General features: G+C 48.1%; 1 protein-coding gene across 3 annotated transcripts; it reads left to right on the forward strand.

Moving 5' to 3' along the window:
- Window positions 1-9,686: 9,686 nt before the first annotated feature.
- Window positions 9,687-22,350, forward strand: EMB2746 (RNA-metabolising metallo-beta-lactamase family protein). Of its 3 annotated transcripts, XM_048678081.2 has the most exons (18): window positions 9,687-9,875; window positions 9,981-10,209; window positions 10,553-10,676; window positions 11,525-11,581; window positions 11,700-11,891; window positions 11,966-12,043; window positions 14,427-14,612; window positions 14,718-14,798; window positions 17,802-17,867; window positions 17,954-18,046; window positions 19,531-19,656; window positions 20,043-20,156; window positions 20,407-20,502; window positions 20,581-20,678; window positions 20,867-21,222; window positions 21,358-21,414; window positions 21,526-21,806; window positions 22,057-22,350. In XM_048678081.2, the coding sequence occupies exons 1-18, from the start codon at window positions 9,761-9,763 to the stop codon at window positions 22,150-22,152; spliced, it is 2,445 nt and encodes an 814-aa protein (XP_048534038.1). In that variant the 5' UTR covers window positions 9,687-9,760; the 3' UTR covers window positions 22,153-22,350. The 3 variants fall into 3 exon arrangements, with proteins under 3 accessions (XP_048534038.1, XP_048534037.1, XP_048534039.1); XM_048678080.2 differs by having other exon boundaries at window positions 9,692-9,875; window positions 21,358-21,806; XM_048678082.2 differs by having other exon boundaries at window positions 9,714-9,875; window positions 10,553-10,662; window positions 21,358-21,806.
- The last annotated feature ends 1,026 nt before the right edge of the window (window positions 22,351-23,376 follow it).

Consider the following 23,376-nt stretch of genomic DNA (forward strand, 5'->3'; position numbering starts at 1 on the left):
TATTGGTGTCTTGGAGATTGTTTTTCTCCCGCATGACCTTATTCAGCACGCGTTCGCCAGCCTTTAGCTGTCGTACGACATGCTAGTCCTCCGGATTCTCTCCGGAGTCATCTGCAATATCTATTGTTAGATCTGCAGCCATGCCGCACACTATATGGTACCTATCATTCTTTGAAACAAATGTTACCAACTGGGGACTCTTCAGGTTCCTTCAATGCGACAACGGCGGCCCGAAGTTGGGTCTTGCATTCCTCCAGCTCCTGTGACAGTCGAGTATTCTTCTCTGTAAGAACCTGCACAATAAATGATCCTTAAATCAGTTGTGCCAACTGTTTCAAGTCTCAGGGGCTACTGATATATATACTCATCAAATTTTCTTACCCATACATCCTTTACATACTGGTCCGTGGCTCTGGCGAGACCATTTTGAGCAGCACGGATGTACGCATCTCCCGAGTTGAATGCATCAAACGCCTCTCGGGAGAAACTAGCGTCACGGAGTACGGCTCGGCGACGCCTGTGATTCATGGCGCTCTCCACTTCAGAATTCGTAGCGGATATCTTATCCGCATCCTCTGTAGAAGGAGCATCCGGTGTGTACCTCGTGTTAGCTTTCGCCTCTGTGTCTGGCCCTGGAGCCCGACTAGTAGAGGCGTGATCGGTGACCTCTCCGGATATTGTCCGGCAAGCGTTCTTCCTTCTAGGAAACACGGGTGTTATTATGTTTTTAAAGACGACAACCACGGAGTGAGGTGTTGCATCATACCTCTGCGCCGGCGTCTCCGTCCGGACCGCCTTCCTTTTTAGCCTGTCCGGCTTTGAAACCCCTTGTTGGCGAGTCGTCGTGGGCTTGGCATGGCGTCCCGAGGGCCTTCCCTATAAAACACCGTTTGTATATGGTAGGTGAAGTGCATAAAAGGAAATCCTTTTCAAAGGTTGGGACTCTGGTCTCATTTACCTGCGAGGCTGGGAGTAGCCCAGGGTAGTCGGCTATAACGGCCACCATGGCGTCATCACAGCTTAGCTGATAGAAAATCCTATCAATCAGCTCCACGAATATGTCCGGATCCTCTTTCAGGCCGGGGTCGAGGACCCACTCAGGATCCTCCGGTTGTGGAGGTGGGCTATTGATCTCCCCTACCGCCTTACGCGGTTCCTGCGATGAAACGGCAAGGTAAATATTTATCACGAAAACAAGGGTAGGATGGAAGTAAAAAGAGCGGAAGCTCACCCAGCTTCGAGGGTTGTTCATGGAGAATCCATCCCGTGGCTTGACGCGAAGGAACTCCTCTTCTTCCCCCTTATACAGATCAGATAGAATATTTGCTAGAGCAGCAACTGAGTCCGGTCCCTTGCGCCCACAACGAGTGGCATCATCTTCCCCGTTGAAGTGCCACATGGGGTGGCCTCGATATTGAAGTGGCTGCACCCCCCGCATAATGCATATTGCCATAACCTCGGTTATGGTCAGTCCTGATTTGGCCAGCAACTTTATCCGGCCCATCAGATAAAATACGTCTCTATCATCTTCCTCCTGTGGGCTCCATGGGCGCCAGCTTAGGCGTTTCTTCAGAGGGGCGTTGTCGAACTCAGGAAGACCAATCTGGATAGGATCCGGGAGAGGAACATCCTCCATATAAAACCACTCCGAAGGCCAGTCCTCGGACGTCTTCTTCGAGGTACCGGATAGGTATCCTGTCCCGGCGATGCGCCATACTTCGGCTCCGCACACTTGATATATTGATCCCCTCTGTGTACGGGGCACAAGGCAGAACAACTTCTTCCACAGCGCGAAATGAGCTTCGCAACCCAGAAACAGCTCGCAAAGGGCTACGTAACCAGCGATGTGCAGTATGGAGGCAGGGTTGAGGTTGTGCAACTGGAGGCTGTAGAACTCCAGGAGCCCTCGGAGAAATGGATGGATTGGAAATCCGAGTCCCCTTAACAAATAAGGGACAAGGCATACCCACTCTCCCTTAGAGGGGTTGGGAAAGCTCTCTGCTTGCTCCCCGCCATTATAGGTGGCAAGCCCGGCTCGAACCGGGACCATATACGCTGGAGGGAGGAATCCCTGGATATGTAGCTTCACTAATTGGCTGTGCGGGACGGAACACTTCTCCCAGTCTCCGGGCTTGGGGCTGCGGGAGCGAGAGGAGGAGCTGCGCCGGCCGGCCATGTTGGGATGGATTTTTTCGGGCGCGCACCGATGAATGCTCGCTGAGGGAGGATGGTGTGGTTTGGATCTGAGGATCCTCGTCTCTTTAATAGATAGTTCATTCACATAGATGGGGTGGTAAATGTAAAAACACCCTGGCTCCTCACATTCGCTTGACACGTGGAAGATGGCCATTATTGGATGCAAAAGCCAAGAAGCGCAACATTTGCGAGAAGCCGGACACTATTTAACAGGTACTTAGAGTTCGAAGAAGAACCCGCCTTGCAATGCCGAAGACAATCTGCGCGCCGGACTCGTCGTCATTGAAGCCTGGTTCAGGGGCTACTGAGGGGGTCCTAGATTAGGGGGTATCCGGACGGCCAGACTATATCCTTTGGCTGGACTGTCGGACTATGAAGATACAAGATTGAAGAATTCGTCTCGTGTCCGGATGGGACTCTCCTTGGCGTGGAAGGCAAGCTTGGCAATTCAGATATGTAGATCTCCTTCCTTGTAACCGACTCCGTGTAACCCTAGCCCCCTCCAGTGTCTATATAAACCGGAGGGTTTAGTCCGTAGAGAGGATATACAATCATACCATAGGCTAGCTTCTAGGGTTTAGCCTCTTCGATCTCGTGGTAGATCAACTCTTGTACTACTCATATTATCAAGAACAATCAAGCAGGACGTAGGGTATTACCTCCATCAAGAGGGCCTGAACCTGGGTAAACATCGCATCCCCCGCCTCCTGTTACCATCCGCCTAGACGCACAGTTCGGGAACCCCTACCCGAGATCCGCCGGTTTTGACACCGACACCTGATCTCCTCCGTTGGATTTCTCGCACTACGGGGTGTTTGAGAAATGGATGACCGAGACACAGTCTTTCAGAAACATTTACTCTTTACTCCGGGCAGACCATACCAACCTACATCCCTCTACCTGCTGATCCACCTCTCCGAGAGCTCATGTAACTTACTCAGCTATGCTAGAGCCCATAATAGCATGTGGCTGCACACAGAAGTTTCTAGCATGAAATATCTCAGTTCCCTTTGAGCCTGGTGGCGGACCTTAGGATTATCACACAGGTACTCGGGGATATCCTAGGACAACATTGGATTCTCCAGGTGCCCGACAAACAATCCACCCAGATGTGTATTCAAGTTGCCACCTTAAGTTGAACCATTAATTAACAATCTCACATCTGTCATGATTTCACTCACCCAAACCACGTCTACGAGCTTAGCATAGCAATATAAGCAATACATAGAAGTAACTCCCAAGGGTTTGATAATAACATGGCAATAGGTTCTACCTCATTAACTACTTCCCAACCCACAAGTTAATCACATCCTAATCATGCAATGTTTGAGGATTGGAGCTAATGCATAAAAACTGGGTGGTAAAGGGGTATGATCAAAGTGTTACTTGCCTTGCTAATGATCCGCAAAACCTAAAGATTCGAAGTAGCACGCTTCGCACTCCGGGTGTTCTATCGCAAGCAAGCAATAGCATACATAAGCAATCAAGCAAAGAAGCATGGATAAAGCTCAAATAAGAAGGTCTAACCAGAAAGTTCAACTTAAGAACCCCGGTTTGCAAAAAGAATCAAATCAAACGGGGCAACGAAACTCAAACTGCGAAAGAAACAAGGTCCATTTACTATTCTGGACTAAAGTCAAATTTTACAGTATCAAAACCTTGTTCAAGTTGATTAAACAGAAAGAGGGTTTCGAGACGAAGATCTAGGCGCTTGAATCGCCTGATTCCGACAAACGAGCAAAAAGATAAACTAAAACGAAAATCGGATCAAAAATCGCGATCGAAAATAATCACGGAAAATCTGAGAAAAAGAAAAACTGACGAACAGGCTAACGAACGAACGTTCGCTGTCCGCGGCTAACGAGTGAATATCGTTCGTTAAAACGAACGTACGGACGAACATCCGCTAAATAACTAAATCGGGAAAAACCGACGAACTGTTCTATTCAAAAAAACTTAGGGTTTCCTAAAAAAACCAGATTGGTTCTTTTAAAAAAACGAACGGCGGCTTTACCTCCGACGAGGTCCGGCGAGGCGGGGCGGTGACTCCGGCGAGGCGGGGCTGCGGCGGTGGGCGGCGCGGGTGGCAGGGGCGGCGCGGCAGCGGCGCTCGACGGCGGCGACGCGAAAACGGGCGGCGGCGGCGCGACAAAGGCGGGGCGGCGCGGGGCGGATCCAGTTTGCGGCGGGGTGCGGCGGTGGTGGCGGAAATCAGGGCGGAGGCGGGGTACTTATAGGACGGGGGTGCTTGCTTGGGCGAGGGGGCAAGCGGTGCGGGGAAGGAGAGTCCCGGCCGAACTCGGCCTCGCAGGCGGCGGCACGCTCCCGTTCTCCTCAAAGGAGACGGCGCGGGGAGGTGGGCCGGCTGACTTGGGCTTCGGCCCATTCAGTGGAGGAAACTTTTTTTTCGCCGAAACTAAAAAAATCCTATAAAAAGATAAAAAAATGCCAAAACAAATTTTCACCGTCTGAATAAAATATTTAGAACGAGATGAACATTTTCTTGACCCTAAAATGCAACTTTGAAAAAACATGCAATTTTTCTAATTCAAATAAAATAGCAATAAACTCCGAATAAAATCAAATATTTGATTTTAATATTTTTTCTCCAATATTTCATTTATTTTGGAGAAGTCATATTATCTCCTCTCATATATTTTAATATGAAATATTTTCGGAGAGAAAAATAATTAAAACCAAAAATTCTCATTTCAATATTTGATAAAACTCAAATATGAAAACAGGGAAATCCCCAACTCTCTCTCCGAGGGTCCTTGAGTTGCTTAGGATTTCGAGGATCGCGAAACAAAATGCAATAAAATATGATATGCATGAATGATCTATGTATAACATTTCAAATTGAAAATTTGGGATGTTACAAACCTACCCCCCTTAAGATGAATCTCGCCCTCGAGATTCGGGTTGGCTAGAAAATAGGTGCGGGTGGTCTTTGCGAAGATCATCCTCTCGTTCCCAGGTGGCTTCATCCGCGGTATGGTGACTCCACTGAACTTTGCAAAACTTGATAACCTTGCTGCGGGTGACTCGGCTGGCAATTTCAAGAATCCTGACTGGCTTCTCCTCATAGGTCAGATCATTGTCCAATTGAATTGTCTCCAAGGGCACCGTATCTCTTAGTGGTATATCGGCCATCTCAGCATGACACTTCTTCAACTGAGAAACATGAAACACATCATGAACTCCTGACAGTCCTTCAGATAACTCCAACTTGTAGGAAACTTCTTTCATATGTTCCAAAATTCGGTACGGTCCTACAAATCTTGGGGCTAATTTTCCCTTAACTCCAAAACGTTTCACTCCTCTCAAGGGTGACACTCGTAGATATGCTCTATCTCCAATTTCATAGGTTATTTCCTTGCGTTTCGAGTCTGCATAACTCTTTTGCCTGGGCTGAGCTATCTTCAGTCTATCTCCAATCAACTTAACCTTTTCTTCAGACTCCTTGATCAAATCTGGTCCAAACAACGGACGGTCTCCAACTTCATCCCATAACAACGGTGTTCTGCACCTTCGTCCATACAGGGCTTCGAACGGTGCTATCTTTAAACTGGCTTGATAGCTATTGTTGTATGAGAACTCCGTGTAGGGCAAATTGTCATCCCAACTAGATCCATAATCTAGCGCACAGGCCCTTCAACATATCCTCCAGAATCTGGTTGACTCTCTCGGTCTGGCCATCCGTCTGCGGGTGGAATGTTGTACTGAACTCCAACCTTGTTCCCAAAGTCTGGTGTAGTTGATGCCAAAACTTTGAGGTAAAGTGTGTTCCTCTATCTGATACTATGGTCCTTGAAACTCCATGCAGACATACAATCCTGGTCATGTATATCTTGGCCAACTTCGCACTTGTATAGGTGGTTTTCACTGGGATAAAGTGAGCCACTTTGGTCAAGCGATCAACTACTACCCATATAGAATCATATCCTGATTTGCTCCTGGGTAATCCGGTGATAAAATCCATGCCAAGTTTATCCCACTTCCATTCGGGTATCGGCATAGGTTGTAACAATCCTGCTGGCTTTTGATGTTCAACCTTCACTCTCTGACATACATCACATACACCTACATACTCGGCAATATCTTTCTTCATACCAGTCCACCAGAAACGCTCCTTCAGATCCAAATACATCTTGGTGTTTCCGGGGTGTATCGAGTATGGTGAGTCATGAGCCTCCTGAAGTATTAACTTCCTGATCTCTGTGTTATTGGGCACATAAATACGGTCCTCAAACCATAAGGTGTCGTGCTCATCCTCACGAAAACCTTTGGCCTTTCCTTTGCCCATTCTCTCCTTTATCTCAGTAATCTCTTTGTCATCCTTCTGAGCTTCTCGAATCTTTCCTAACAATGTAGACTGAACCTCCATTGTTGCAACAAAACCTCTAGGAACAATCTCCAATCGAAGTTCCCTGAGATCCTGCTAACTCCTTTGGCAATCTTGTGCTTATTAGGGTATTAGCATAACTCTTCCGGCTCAAAGCGTTGGCTACGACATTGGCCTTGCCTGGATGATAATGAAGCTTCATATCATAATCTTTTATAAGCTCCAACCATCTCCTCTGCCTAAGGTTCAACTCCTTCTGTGTGAAAATGTACTTCAAACTCTTATGATCCGTGTACACATCACAACGATTTCCAATAAGGTAATGTCTCCAAGTCTTGAGCGCATGCACTACAACTGATAACTCCAAATCATGTGCGGCATAATTCAATTCGTGTGGTTTTAGTTGTCGTGAGGCATACGAAACAACTCTTCTGTCTTGCATAAGCACACTCCCATGTCCTAGGCGAGAGGCATCGCAGTACACTTGAAACTCTTTACGTATATCCGGCAGAATCAGTACTGGGGTTGTCGTCAAACGTTTCTTTAACTCCTGAAAACTTGCCTCGCATTCTTCCGTCCATTTAATTTGCTATCCTTCTTCAATAACTCCGTCATTGGCTTCGCAATCTTGGAAAAATTCTCAATGAATCTCCGATAGTATCCTGCGAGTCCAAGAAAACTGCGGATCTCGCAAACTGAAGTGGGTGCCAACCATTCAGTAACTGACCAAACCTCGGTAGGATCTACTGCTACACCTTCTCCTGATATAACATGTCCAAGGAATCCGACTTCCTTCAACCAAAACTCACATTTACTGAACTTGGCATACAACTGGTGTTCCATGAGTTTCTCGAGAACTAAACGCAAATGCTCCTTGTGCTCCTCCTGATTCTTCGAGTATATCATTATATCATCTATGAACACCACAACAAACTTATCCAAATATTCCATGAACACCTTGTTCATCATGCTCATGAAATAGGCAGGGGCGTTAGTCAGTCCGAATGACATGACCGTATACTCATACAACCCGTGCTGTGTGGTGAGTGATGTCTTTGGTATATCCTTCTCTCGAATCTTCAGCTAGTGATATCCTGATCGCAAATCGATCTTTGAAAACACCTTTGCTCCTTGCAGCTGGTTAAACAAATCATTGATCATCGGCAGTGGGTATTTGTTCTTGATTGTCACCTCATTCAATGCACGATAATCAACAACCATCCTTAGAGACTTATCCTTCTTCTCAACCAAAAGCACTTGGGCTCCCCATGGTGATGAACAAGTCCTCCCGAGTTCAGGGTTAGGCGAGGTTTCTGCTGAGTTCCTGAATTATATCTTCCTTGTCCATCTCCCGTGCCAACTCTCCGGTTAGGCCGGACCCTCCACGGAACCTGGCCCGGAACCTCCGGCTCCCGGACCTTCCGGCCTCGCCCAGAACTTCCAGCCCTGCCTGTGCGCAGTGACTTGGGCCGAGGCCCGTGTACCCTTTCACCCCCGAGACTATATATACTCTTCTTCTACCTACGTTTTAGGGTTAGCAAAGTAGTATCTCATTGAGAAGCTTTGCTCTCCACTTAATCCACTTCTCCTTAGGAGTTCATGACCTCTACGGAGAAGATCCCTCAAGTGGATTCAAGACCCCTCACGAAAAGACCCCTCAAGACCTCCTCACGGAGAAGAACGTGCTACTTGTATTGCCCCTTGTTGATCGTGGATCTTGTATCTCTTTATGTTTTGAGAATCTAGCACATGTGTAACCGGATCTTGTTGGTTTGAGTGATTTCTCTCGTGTTTTCCTCGTGCTTCTCTTGCGTTTCTCCTTGTTCCTCGTGTTCTTCGCGGGATTCACTCCTTTCGTGAAAGATCAGGCATCTAGGGTTCTGCCCTACATCACCTCCTCTACGAGGCCGACTACCCGGCTCGCCCAGACATGCGGGTGCCGGGCTCGTGGAGGCTAAGCGCCGGCGGCGTCCCGGTGCCCCCAGTGCCCACCGGGGCTGAACGGCGCGCCGAGATCGACCGCATCCGTTCGTCGCTGTCGGAGGCGCAGCGAAAAGAGCCGAGGTACGCCACCGACAGCCACACGCCGTGGACGATGTACTTCGACCGCCGCCACGAAGACCAGGTCGCCTCCGCAAACGGCACCATTCCCCGCGGCCGCCTCAACGCCAACGGGCGGCGCGAATGGTGGGGCGTGCCCGACCGCACCCTCGAGGGCGTCCTCGACCACATCGAGACCGGCAACACGCCGCGCCTCGAGTACCCAGCGCCCCGTCCTTCTCTCGCCGCCGCGGTAGTTCTTCAACGCCGCGGTGAATGGAGGAGGCGACCTTCTCATCGTGGGGTTCCCGTTCGCTCTCCTCTAGGTCGCCGGTGCTCCGCCCCGTCAAGACGGAGCTGCAGGAGACGCCGCTTGGGCACCGTACCCGTAGCGGCGCCCTAGTCATCAACGAGGGCGGCCGCCCCTCCCCTCGCTCCCTCCGTCTCGTCCGGTCAAAGACCGAGCTGGGGTTGCGCTACGTCAAGAAGGAGCACGCGGAGATGGCCGCCGCCGACGAGACCGTCCTCAAGTGGGCGAAGGCGGACTATGTCCGCGAGCAGGTGGAGCGCCAGCCCGGGCCTACGTGGAGATCAAGGCCCGGTGCCGCGAACGCGACAAGGGCGGCGTCGTCGTCCTCGACAGCGACGACGAGGACGCGTCGGGGCCGTCCAACCCCCGGCGCGTCGGCGACCCTGGTCAGAAGTGCTGCAGGGACGGCGGCGGCTCCGACGGAACGTAGGGCGGCGGTGGCGACGACGACGACAACTACTACACCCGGTTCTATAGGCTTCTCGGCATGTAGAAGGCGGGCGACGGCAACGGCATAGTAGGGCTAGGCGTAGTAGGCGTACTTTGTTTTCTGTTTTTTTACAAATTTGAATGAAAATCGTCGAGTTTGTGTCTGTGTTTGTACAAATTTAAACCAAATCACCGAGGTTGCCTCGAGTTTTCGCCAATTTGAGGGCGACCTGGGAGCCGGAGCGGGAACATAATCGCCCCTGCGCCGAAGGTAAACGCCGATTCAGCTCGAGACAGCGCTTTTTCGGTGCTCTTACACTTTGGCCGCGATCCAAACATTAACCTCCCAACCACGGCACCTCCGTTATCCCATCCGCTCTCTCGCGGTCTGTGCTCCACTCCACTCCGCCCCCCATCCCACCCCCGCCCACGCCGCCGCCATGGTCGCGCTCGCCTCCCTCTCTTCTCTGTGCCTCTGCGGCTCCGCTCGCCGCCGTTCTGCCTCCGCACCCACCTCCATATCATGCTGTGTGCTCGCAACTCCCTCCGGCAGAGGTAAATGTCTCGACTTTCTGAACCTTCATCCCCTGTTGACGAACCTGTCCTTTCTCTCGCCCGAAATCGGCCTATCAATGCGCTTCTCCTCCTTATATCTCACAGGGTCTCATGAATCTAGAATACCCCGTAGAAGGTTCCGGAGAACCGAGGGTGCTACTAAGAGCATGGAAGATTCAGTCAAGCGAAAGATGGAGCAGTTCTACGAAGGGGTGGATGGTCCGCCCCTCCGGGTCCTCCCAATCGGCGGCCTTGGGGAAATCGGCATGAATTGCATGCTCGTCGGGAACTATGACCGTTATATCCTGATTGATGCAGGGGTTATGTTCCCAGAGTATGTGTTTCATACTTGCATTCCTGTAGCTTGCTAATCTGTTTCTGCGTGTGTCATCCTTATAATGCATTTTCTGACCACATTTTTAGAAACCATATTCAAGTGAGGACTTTGATGAACAACTGCTTCTCTTGTAAATCACACTGCTTCACAAGGACTTAAATGTTTATGCGGATTCTCTAGGTAGACGTGTATAATGTGCATGTATAGAATTTCCTGTTCACTTACTGCATGCATCCTTAGTTCGTCCGGAGGCCGGGAGGAAAACTGTCATTATCTATTGTTTCCTGTCCACACGTGTGCTGAATTTTGACGTAGTGCATTTTACTTGAACTTATGTCAGCTACGACGAGTTTGGTGTGCAAAAGATTATTCCCGACACAACTTTCATCAAGAAATGGAGCCACAAAATTGAAGCAGTTATTATTACACATGGCCATGAAGATCACATCGGTGCGTTGCCTTGGGTAAATAATTCTTCTGTTACTCTAATACAACATTTATTATGCTTGCTTGGCTATCTGCCGCTCACTTAATTATGTGATAATGATATGGAAACTAACAGTCCTGTATCATATTTTGAGTCACAATAGCACAATGGAACTCCCTGGTTGACAAGTTAGAACCTCTTGTTTACAGTCTCATTCTTTTCATGCGCAACATGTCTTAATTGTCAAACTTCAAAGATAGGTAGTTTTGTTATAGAACACCCTCTTCGTTGTATAATACATGCAATCCTGAGCCAAAGTTTCCCTTTGCTGAATAACATCTTTCAGAAATAGCTCCAGTGGCAATTAAATCCAAGAGCTGTCAACATGATGCCACATGTCAAGTGTTCTTATGAGGAAAATCATGTGGCACCACTAGTATTTGTTATGCCAGATCTTCTAATTTGGAGGAAGTACTCTTGATCTTTTCTTCTAGAGCATTGAGTGGGAAATAGTTATTCCATCATTAACAATCTTTGCTTTCAAGGCTTAGATCGATTTTGATTTATCTCAATGTTAGATGTATGACTTGGACAAGAAGTCACATAATTTTATTTTGTGAATACCATAGTTTTTCTTTGAGTTAATTTGGGCAGGGCTTGTTCAAACAGGGCACACTTAAATTATACACGAGCATGCCAATGTTTGGCATCTGGTTAGCTCTTCTTGTGTATACACTTTTTCTGCGTTTTTGTTATTTTACATGTTGCTTTTCATAGACACTGCTAACTTGATATCTTGAGATGATATTTCTGAGCCTTTTTAGCTTCCAATTGCATCCACCTTTGGAATATGCTCAGCTGTCCCTTCATCGTTTCTGCTGATAGGTTATTCCTGCACTGGATTCGACCACACCTATTTTTGCGTCATCTTTTACGATGGAGGTAACACTCAATTGTTTGATCACTGCTTGCATGTTTCATGATGTTGATGTATTATTACTTGTATATTTTCTGCCAAATCTTCAAAAGTTATGACATGAATTTATTCATATTTGGGCAGCTCATAAAGAAGCGTTTGAAGGAGTTTGGGATTTTTCTCTCATCCAGGCTAAAGAGTTTTAGAGTTAGAAATAGGTTTCAGGCTGGTCCATTTGAAGTGGAACCTATCCGTGTAACTCATTCAATTCCTGACTGCTGTGGATTAGTGCTTCGTTGTGGTGATGGCACAATTTTCCATACTGGTGACTGGAAAGTAAGTTATATCAGCAATAATTGTACACTATGTTCTTTAACTGGACTGTTTGGTTAACTTATTTTCAATTAAAGATTGATGAATCACCAGTGGATGGGAGAATATTCGACCGAGAAGCATTGGAGGAGCTCTCGAAAGAAGGTGTTACTCTGGTAAGTTGATCCCTATTGACTAAGATCTGTACCTTTTTTCCCAATTCTTTAGGTCTTTGGCATATATTTCACCTATGCAATATTGTACAAAGATACTCCCTCATTGCCAAAATGTAAAGACATATAATTTTTTTTCCTAAGTCAAACTTTGTAAAATTTTCCAATAATATGGTATTCTAGATGTTGATATTTGGGAACCACTAGCGATCAGACTACTGACAACTAGGTTTCATCAGACTAGTCCCCCACCATACGATTGAATTCTTTTGAAGCGTCGGATTGAGCCGGATGAATGTTACTAGCTGTATTTACTGCTAGTTTTGGTAAATCGTGATTTGCTTCCACCAAATAAATATAGAAGTTAATGCTTCCTGGAAATTGCGTTAGATACTCCATTTTCTTTTTTCTTTTTGGTAAGTCTGTTGCTTCCAATGAACAAATACAGAAATCAATGCTTCACAGATATTAGAGATTTGCTTCCAACAAACAAAGTAAGGAAATTAAATGTTTGTGTATACTATGTTTTTTGGTAAGTTGATGGAAGCATCGTGCGATGGGAACATATTATTCGAAGTGTGATTGATATCTGTTTCAAGGAAGCATTATTCAAGGTTGTGGTACCATATTTTAGATGCTTTGGAAACATTTTTTATGGAAACATTTGCTTCGCAATGGAAATTATGTGGATCAACGACATGAGTATACACAAACACAAATTCATTTGGTAGGAAAAATTGACATCTCTTTTTGTAACGTCACTAATTTTACTTCGGCATAGCCAGCATGGATGCGTGAGTGTATTTTTTTGATGTTGTGATGCAGTAGAAATATGCTTCAAAAGACCAGATAATTGTTTCCAATGTACCAGTAAATTGCTTCCAAGGATGTTTGTTTCCAAGCAGACTTATTTACCATCAAAGCACATCATTGGTTTGAAACAAAGTGGACTATTGCTTCCAAAGAAACAAGAATGTGCATCCAAAAAATTCAGAATGTGCTTCCATAAAACATAACATGGCATCTACAAACAACGTCGGGTAGACGGAAACCATGCTTCCTTTCGATGTTGGCCGTGCTTCGTTGCGATGGTAATCATGCTCCCAATGCTGGACGTGCATGGTAGTCATGCTTCCTTACTGTGCTGGTTGTGTTTCTTTGTGATTGTATCCGTGCTTCCTTTCTATGGTGGACTTTTATCACACCGTGGTTAGCAGCATCAAGAAGGATTGACATGGATGGAGCGGCGCTGCAGCTGCACCACTAGCCGAGGACCACTTTGACAACAAACATAGGTCAGCCGAATATATCGAATTAAACCTAGCTAGGTAAACTGAGGACGTGAGGCACTGTTTCGTGCAGCCGGCCGGGCGCGTTCCCATCGCTTTCGAGAAGGGATGGCACTTGAGGTACAGGAGGCAATCTCCTGTCTCTTGGTGATTCCCTGATGCTTATTTAGGCCCCCTACTGGGATGGGCCTCACGGCCACCTGCTCATCAAGCACATAAAATGATAAGAATCAGTCATAACATAATCAAATCAAAGTGACGTGACCAGCAAAATAGTGAGGAGCGCATATGTTAATGTTTTACTACCGTGATTGAAGGTTCAGAGGTTTTGTTATCTTACATTGACTGAAATTCTGCAAGTACATGAAATCTAAATAGATTTTTTTTGCGGGAAGAAATCTAAATAGATTAACACAGATCTCACCCTTGGTGTGCCTCCAAGCCACTTAAATTCTGCAAATACGCGACGGAGGATCATAATCTGGCAAGAGGGCTACCTGTGTCGGAGGTGAACATTGGAGAACGACGGGGATGTGGGCTCGTCGATGACACCATGGAGAACAACGTGCGCAGTAGCCCGGGGGCGTGTCAAGAAGTAGGACGGGGCAGGGATCCAACCTCTGGTAGGGATGCCTCTGGCAGAGAGTAGAGGGGCGGCGGGGTGGATGATCGATGACCCCGATGGAGAGGAAGGTCGGAGGTAGGAGAGAGAAAAGCGGTGCTGATTGATTTGGGAGAAAGATAACGGGGCGAGGGATTACGGGAAGGTACTGCGTGAAAAACTGGAGGAGCATTAAAAGATGATTCTTTTGTGATCTCTTGGCCGTGAGATGAAGCATGAATCAACGGCTTACGCGTGGTCTGAGGATGTCCTCGTATCAGACTATAGATAGAAAGTGTTTCCCTTGATATTTTTCTCTGTGAACTTGGTCAAACTTCAAATTTGACCTTATATTTAAAGCTACACATTTACTATGAAAAAAGAACTACAAATATTTAAAAACTAAAGAAGTGTTGAGCCAGGTCTCACCTGGCATAAGAAGTTCTTCGTTTGTATGATCCTAACTATATATTTCTGTTTTTTCTCTCAATTCAAGATGATGAGCGACTCAACAAATATTCTGTCCCCTGGAAGATCCACCAGTGAATCTGTTGTCGCTAGTTCATTGTTGCGTCATGTTTCAGAAGCAAAAGGGAGAAGAGTAATTACAACACAATTTGCTTCAAATATACATCGCATTGGGAGCATCAAAGCTGCTGCAGACTTAACTGGTCGAAGGCTGGTAATCTTTGAGTCTTAGTTCAACAGACTACACCACACCTCGTTTAATTTGATGATTTTTGTAGTTCATAGTTTCTTAGTCTGTGGTTTTGGTAAACTGAAACAGGTCTTTGTTGGAATGTCACTGCGGACGTACCTTGAGGCTGCTTTTAGGGATGGAAAGGCACCACTGGATCCATCAACCTTGGTATGCAGCAACTTACTTGATAAGTTACTTATTCAACTGTTATTGTGATTGTTGTGAATGATGCAGTTTTGGAACTGTCTCTTTTTACTGCCTATTGGCGATCTGTTCAATTGATGTTCTTGTGTCAGCACAATCTGCTTTCAGCTATCTACTTTATCTTCATTGTATGGCGCTCCTGTCAGTATACTCAAGGGGCTTGAATGCTAGTTGCAGAAGTTTTAGCAGCTCCTACAGTAGCTCGATGCTTGACTGTGTTCTGCCCAAGTGAACACCTTTCTGTTTTCCTTAACCCATGTACTGTGTTTACCTCAATAAAATTCAGTTAGCTCCCTGTTGTGGCAAAAAGAAAAGTGTGTGTGTGTGTGTGTGTGTGTGTGTGTGTGTGTGTGTGTGTGTGTGTGCGTGCGCGCGCAAACTAGCAAGCGATATCTACATGCGAAAACACCTAAAGGGGCCTACGAATTCCTTCTAACATAACTTGAGTTAATGGACACATAGATATGTCTACTTGTTATGGCTGGTTTAGCTAGGCCCACCGGGCAATCTTAGCCCACAAGTTATCTTAGGTTAATTCTTATGCAAGTTATCTAGGTTATAAATATAGACTGTAAGACTCCTTTTGGAATTAAGCAAGAAGCAATCAATATTTGCTCGGCTTCCCTTAAGGAGCCGGGAGACCTAAACCCTAGCCGCCTCTTGCGTCCGCCGCCGTCGCACCAGCCGCAAGGACGGCGCCCAGCCGCCGGCCGCCGCGCAATCTCCTCCGACCTCCTCCCTCCTTTCCTTACAGGCTACGCCCTAGACCGGGTAGAACCCTAGTTTCTACCAATTTGGTATCCAAAGACTCGGGTTCGATCATGTCGTCATCAACACCCACGCTGTCGCTGCCCATCATCACCACCGCCCCGATGACCACTGCCGGGTCCCCAACGCCGCCGGCCTCGATCACCTCCGTGCCGCCGACAACCTCCGTCTTCACGCCGGAGGAGATGACCAGCACCCTGCGGGACCTCATGACGGCCGTCCAGGGCATCTCCCTGTACTTGGCCGGCCCGCACACCACCCCGCCGGCTGCGGCCCCCGCCTACAGCCACCCGGCGACGCACTGGCCGATCCAGAACGCGTCGGGCCCGAGGGGGACGCCCCTGCTGCCGTTCCAGGCAGGCTACACCGGCGGGCCCCCGCCGCTGCTGCACCTGCCCTGGTACTCGGTACCCGCGGCGATCGCCGGGGCCCATCCGTCGCTCCAGCTGCCGCCCGCCCCAGCGCCGTCCTGGCCGCAGTGGCCCGCGCCGGTTCTCGAGGCGCCACCCGCGCCCGCCCCAGCGCCGCAGTGGCCGCACTGGCCCGCGCCGGCCCCAGCCGCGCCGGTCCAGCTCCCATCGCCACCGCCCAGCTCCGGACCGGGCCAGTCCACACCTGGAGGACTTCCGATCCAGCAGATCTGGTTTCCGCCGTCACCGTCCCCGATCCCGGCCTGGCTAACCGGGACATCGCCACCGCCAGTTTACACAGAGGCCGTGGACCCACCGGTACCCACGCTGCAGTCTGGGGCCTCGTCCAGCTCCACGGGGGCCTACGACGGCCTCCCCACCGTTGACCGGGTACCGTCATCATCACTGCTCCGCACCGCCGAGCCGGTCGGCCATGGCGCGCCGACCCAGACGCCGCCACGGTTCGCCAAGATCGATTTCGCCACTTATGACGGCACGGAGGACCCGCTTAACTGGCTCAACCAGTGTGAGCAGTTTTTCCGTTGCCAGCGCACGCTCGCGTCGGAGCGCACTTGGCTGGCATCCTACCACCTCCGCGGTGCAGCCCAGACCTGGTACTATGCCCTCGAGCAGGACGAGGGCAGCATGCCCCCTTGGGAGCGCTTCCGCGAGCTCTGCCTCCTTCGCTTTGGGCCTCCGGTTCGCGGGAGCCGCCTGGTGGAGCTCGGCCGCCTTCCCTTCACCTCCACGGTGCAGGACTTCGCCGACCGTTTCCAGGCCCTGGCATGCCATGCGTCGGGCGTGACGCCGCAGCAGCGGGCCGACCTCTTTGTCGGTGGACTTCCGGATCACACCCGCGTGGACGTGGAGCTTCGGGGACCCCAGGATCTCCAGTCGGCCATGTACTACGCCCACGTGTTCGAATCACCGTCCCGGACCATTGGGTCGCTACCCGGGCCGGATTCCGCGCAGGGTCGGCCTGCGCAGGCTTCTGCGGCACCCCTCGCCGCGACCGCGGCGCGCCCGTTCCGCCGGCTCACCTCAGCCGAGCTACTCGAGCGTCGCCGCCAAGGGCTGTGCTTCAACTGCGACGAGCCCTACACGCCCGGCCATGCCTGCCCGCGACTCTTCTACCTGGAGGTTGCAGACTACATTCCGGAGGACGCCGTCGCCGCCGACCTGGCCGCCCCAGCTGTCGAGAAGGTGTTTGACGCTGGTTGATCGCCTCGAGGAGTTCCGCAAGCGCTTCCCCACCTTACAGCTCGAGGACGAGCTGTTTGTGCAGGCGGGGAGAAGTGTTATGGCCGGTTTAGCTAGGCCCACCGGGCAATCTTAGCCCACAAGTTATCTTAGGTTAATTCTTATGCAAGTTATCTAGGTTATAAATATAGATTGTAAGACTCCTTTTGGAATTAAGCAAGAAGCAATCAATATTTGCTCGGCTTCCCTTAAGGAGCCGGGAGACCTAAACCCTAGCCGCCTCTTGCGTCCGCCGCCGTCGCACCAGCCTCAAGGACCGCGCCCAGCCGCCGGCCGCTGCGCAATCTCCTCCGACCTCCTCCCTCCTTTCCTTACAGGCTATGCCATAGACCGGGTAGAACCCTAGTTTCTACCACTACTATATAAAGGGGCTGACCCCTCTCAATAAAGCAGAGAAGAATATTGTCGTTTACTTTTATCTACTTTTCGGTAATTAGGGTTTGTGTCAGTAGTAGATTCCAGCAGTCTTTTGATATCCCACATGATGATGCAACAAAGTGGTGTTCATAATTTCAGAACCTTTCTGCAGGTTAAGGCAGAGGACATGGATGCATATGACCCTAAAAATCTTTTAGTCGTTACTACAGGTTCACAGGTAAGAGTTACAGGCTAAGTGGCCTCAGAATCAGTTGGTCATTCACATTCTTATAATTCTTGCATCTCTGTATAAAATTTGTCCAGGCAGAGCCACGTGCGGCTCTGAATCTCGCATCTTATGGTGGGAGCCATGCTCTTAAACTATCCAAAGAGGACGTCCTTCTTTATTCAGCTAAGGTATTGCTCATGTAGTATCATTGAGTTGTTTCAAGAACCTTTGAGATTAGTCAGATGGAACGGAGTCATATATTTTTGCTCCGTGTGCATTCTTGACTCTGTCAGCTTTCTTGAGCATGACTTTCTTAATTTCTGAAGAAAATTGGTACCCCCTCTATTTGGAGATGCAGGATGTCGTTTGACTGTCCAATTTTAAGCTTTGATCCTTGATGTATTAATCCAATAATATGTGGGTTATGTTACACAAAATTTACTTTCTCATGATTGTGTTACAACTAATTACATTCTAGCTAAAAAGCACGGATACGGGGATGGAAAGATGGCGACACACATACGGGGACACGGGATACGGCATTTTCCAAAAACAGCCATTCAGGGATATGGCGAGTATATAACAAAAATCAAAACATGCCATGTAATATAGAGTTAAAAACAAAAAAAGAAGAAGAGAAACTAAGATGAGATCAGAATACTGCCCCATTTCTATTTGTTGTCTGATGTCAGTGCTTGATTGAATTAATTGATCCTCTAGAGAGACCCATGTTATTGCAACTTCCATAATACATCAAATGCTAGTGTTAGTCTATTAGAGAGTAGAGACTGGAGAAGACACAGCAGAAAATGCAGGTGTAACTTTCACCCTCACTCACGGATGATTGGCTACTGGCAGTGGTGCTCCCAGACGCCATGCTCCCTAGCATCAAGCAGCAACCAGACACCAGCATGTAAGTGAGCAGCAGCTCAAGAGCAAGCAGCAACTGCATGGCCACATGGGAAGCAAGCAGCAGCAACTCAACAGCAAGAAATTGAGCAAAGAGATGAAGAGGTTTTTTTTTTCCTGAGAGAAAGAGATGAAGAGGTTGAGGAGAGGCTGCTGGGGTTATCTGCTCGAGCGTGGTTGCCATCGGGAGGTCGAGTCCTGGTGGTGGCTGCAGCGGTCGAGTCCTGGCGGCGGCGGCGGTCGAGTCCTGGTGACGGCGGCGGTCCTCGAACCCAGGCGTTGGCGGCGCTCGAATCCAGGCGGCGACGGCGCGTTCGGTTGGGAGCAGCGGTCCTTTTGTGGTGAGCGTGTGTGCAACCCTGCAAAATAGGGTTTGTACTGGGCCAAGGCTGTTTGTTATTGGGCTTCCCGTGTCCCCAATGTGTCCCAGCCGTGTCTTTCCTTTTTTACTTTTTTTTAATCCGAGAATCAGGGGATACTGGGGTCATGCGTATTCCGGTGTGTCCGGCCGTATTGCCGTGTCCCACCGAATTAGGACGGCAATTTGGCAGTTTTGGCCGTGTCCATGCTTTGTAGCATTCTAGTACACATTTATTTTTTGAAATATCATTCCTCTTAACAAATATGCATGAAAGGGCGCCAAATGAATTGGTGAAAAGCATCTAACATACCTTTGTTGTAGTATTTATGGTTGTAGGTCAACTGGTTTCTCCTTTGAGCATAGCATTGCCAAATCTCATCATGCATATGCTTTTATTTTCAGGTTATCCCTGGAAACGAGTCCCGGGTAATGAAGATGTTAAATCGCCTCACCGACCTTGGCCCCAAAATTGTTATGGGTAAAGATGCTGGCCTCCATACATCTGGGCATGCTTATCACGATGAACTGGTAATTTTTTTCTCATGTGTTGCTTTCTGCTCTTTGATATGCTTTCGTACCTGGTAACAATATATACTACTACTATCCCCGTTTGAAACTTCACCGTCTTTGCCAACTGATTACAGAAAGCAGTTTTGTTTTGCTTGGTAGAACGCACCATTGGATGTTTCATAAAAATAGTTTAAAGTAATATCATTTTCATAATTTACTATACATATAAAAAAGAACAGTCGAAGGTGCATCTTGGAGATTGTGTTTTGGAACGTCATGCATTTTTGTAACATAGCGAGTATACTGCTATAGAATTAGGCCTAGATCTCCGTGTGAAATGTTCTTAATTCTGATGTTAACTTGAGATTAGAGGAGATAATGTGTCTTTAATTTGTTATTTCCAGGAGGAAGTTCTACAGATTGTTAAACCGCAGCATTTCTTGCCTGTTCATGGGGAACTCTTGTTTCTCAAAGAACATGAATTGCTAGGAAGGTCAACTGGCATAAAGCACACTACTGTAAGTAATCTGTCTTCCATGGTTTGGGACTTCAGGTATCTTAGTGCCATAGATGTATATGACTATATGCTAAGGGAGACAAACCTTAAACTTAATGTACTGCTGCTCATTTTACGCCCCTAACACTAAAAATGATGGCATGATGTTTTTTTTTGTTAGCATTGCCATCATATAGACATGTTCTTACTCCTTATATTGTCCATTATGTTAGCATTTAGTAGGATTTCTTAGTTGCTTATTTTGATTGCAGGTAATTAAAAATGGGGAGATGCTTGGTGTATCTCATCTAAGAAACAGAAAGGTTTTGTCAAATGGGTTTGTTTCTTTAGGGAAGCAGGACTTTAAGGTGAATCATTTAACCCTACTATCTCTGTCTTGTCTCTTAACAGCTCTGAAACTTAACATGATGTACTTGATATTATAGTTAATGTATAGTGACGGAGACAAAGCTTTTGGAACGTCCACTGATCTCTGCATCGATGAGAGATTCAGGATCGCATCTGATGGCATTATCTTTGTCAGGTAATTTCTCACACGGTTTTGGGGCATTTGTCATGATGTTTATCTTCAGCAGAAGTTGTTTTTAGTTGTGAATCAGAGGACCCCCAAAATGCATCTGAACATTGTTGAGATGATAAAACAGTATGCAGTGTTTGTTTTTACTTTTTAGGCACCCCCAAAATGCTAAACATATTATTTGTTCCCTGCAGCATGGAGATCTTCCGACCTAAACCTGCTTCACCACAGTCTGGCTTGAAAGGGAAATTTAAAATAACAACACGGTGTCTATGGCTTGATAATGGGAGACTACTTGATGCACTTTACAAGGCTGCGCATGCAGCATTGTCAAGCTGTCCTTTGAATTGCCCACTTAGTCACATGGAGCGAATGGTATCTGAAATCTTGAGGAAAATGGTCAGAAAGTACAGTGGAAAGAGACCTGACGTCATTGTAGTTGCTTCAGAGAACACTACAGTAGGTTTCTCAGAAGAGGTAATAAATAGGCATATGAGTCTTGTAGACTATGAGAAAACACGGCCAGAGAACCCAGAGCGTGAGGCTGAAGGTATGAAGCGGCAAGTATTTGATATGTTACTTTGTTTATCCCTGGAACTTTAAACACTAGTTGTTAGTTCAGTTGTCAACATTTCATGTAGTTGTGGATCAGTTCGTGCCAATGATGTCATTACATTGTTTGCAGAGAGCATCCCTGAGGTCATGAGAACAACACCTGACGATGCAACGACTAGCTCCAATGGTGAATCATTCTTCTCTCCTGATTTACATCAGCCTAAAACATTGGATCATTTTTGGGAGTCGTTCAAGTCCCCTACAGCAGTAAAAATTGCAAGAATTGTCAATGCTTCAGCTCAAGGGAACAAACCAAAGCTCGGCAAGATCAGCATAATTGATAAGGATTCCAGCACGTCAGCTCCTGCTCCAGCCAAATCTTCAAGAAAGAACAGGTGGAAGCCCGAGGAAATTAAGAGCTTAATACAGCTGCGTGGAGAAATGAATGAGAAATTCCAAACCGTCAAAGGAAGAATGGTTCTGTGGGAAGAGATATCTGGTAGCCTGTTGAAGCAGGGGATAACTCGTACACCAGCACAGTGCAAATCTGTGTGGACATCATTGCTTCAGAAATACGAGGTAGGTAGATGAAACTCTGAAATATTGCATAAACTCTAAATAAGGTATTTGGTTGGGCGGCTTATAGGGCACAGAAAGCCACAGCCCAAGCCCAACAAAACAGCCCCATAATTCCATTTTGGATGTCATAATGTAATCTTGCCAATTAGTATTATTGGGTGAAAGCATGCTAATCTATGCACTTAGCAGTAAAAATTACCGAATATTTTTCTTCAAACAGAAGTACCAAATATTTTATTTATGTTTGCAGGAGAGCAAGAAGGATGAAGAAAACATGCGGACATGGCAATATTTTTCGGCCATGGATAGTTTTTTATCATGCGAAGGGGAAATGGCAACCAAATGAAACAGATCCGTAATAAATTGCTTAGTGATAGTTATTTGGAGATCAGTGTATTGTAAGGTAGTCCGCGAATCAACAACAAGATTGTTAGAAGGGAGAGAGGGATTGGTGGAATAGTCCGTTGTTGTATTGCTTGAGCCTCGTGGGCATATATATAGGAGTACAATCATCTATTTGGAGTATAAGATAAGCCAGAACAAATCCTAGTCTATCTCGTCTTTCTTAATAAACATTATACTCAACATCTCCCGTAGTCACAACGGTAGCGACGCAGACGGTGAGACTGGAGAAGAATCCGAAGGCAAGCCGACGGACACCCTCTTACAGTCGTAACGGTTGATGATCGATGCATCGCGGAGTCGTGATTGGAGTGGCAACCGACGAGGTTGCTCAAGCAAGGCGGTAGCCTTTTGTGTCATTTGTCGATGTAGTCGAGAGCGTGGGTGGAGCCGTGGTTGAGGTAGTCGTGCGAAGAAAGCCATGGTCGATGTCGAGTTGGGGTGGCCGGTGTCGAGGAAGTCGCCGTGGAGCCGCGAGCGCAAGAGGGCGCCGAGTTAGTATGGGCGCAGTGATGTCGAAGTAGGGGTGCGCCGAGAAGAAAATGTTGTTGACGACGCGTCGCGGCGGGTTTGCCAAGCTCGAGGACACATCATGGACGAAGGCACGCACCGGTGTTGCCAGCACCGGGCATGCGTAGACGGACGAAGACGAAGTTGACGAAGCGACGACCAGGCTTGCCAGGCCCGGGAACACGTCGTGGATGAAGGCACGCATCGGTGTTGCCAGCACCGGGCATGCGTAGACTAGGGACCTGCATAAGCTGTATGCCATGTCGGAGAAGTCAGAGGGGCCAGCAGAGAAGGACTCAACGACGATTGCGGCGTCCATCGGCGCGGTGCCGATGTCACCAACGGTGGTCAGAGTAGACGAAGTGGACGGGGTAGATGACGGTGACGCTAGCGACGGGCTGGTGCTGGACGAAGACGAACGGGGTGGACGGGCGGCGGCGGCAGCTACGGAGGTAGCCGCGGCGGCGGCGGCCGGACGGCGGCGGCGGCTAGGTTAGAAGTGCGGCGGCGGTGCTCGAAGTAGGCGAAGAACCCTAACAGCGTGACGAAGACCGGCGCGGACGGTGGCGTTCCCGCGTCAAGGAAGACGGCGCGACGCATACCACGGGAGGTCGACGCGTGGTGACGACGGAGCTGACTGCGTGTCGCGGCGCTACGG

The sequence above is a fragment of the Triticum urartu genome, chromosome 6A (assembly GCF_056163025.1).
Source record: "Triticum urartu cultivar PI428250 chromosome 6A, HENAU_Tu73, whole genome shotgun sequence".
Classification (NCBI taxonomy): domain Eukaryota; kingdom Viridiplantae; phylum Streptophyta; class Magnoliopsida; order Poales; family Poaceae; genus Triticum; species Triticum urartu.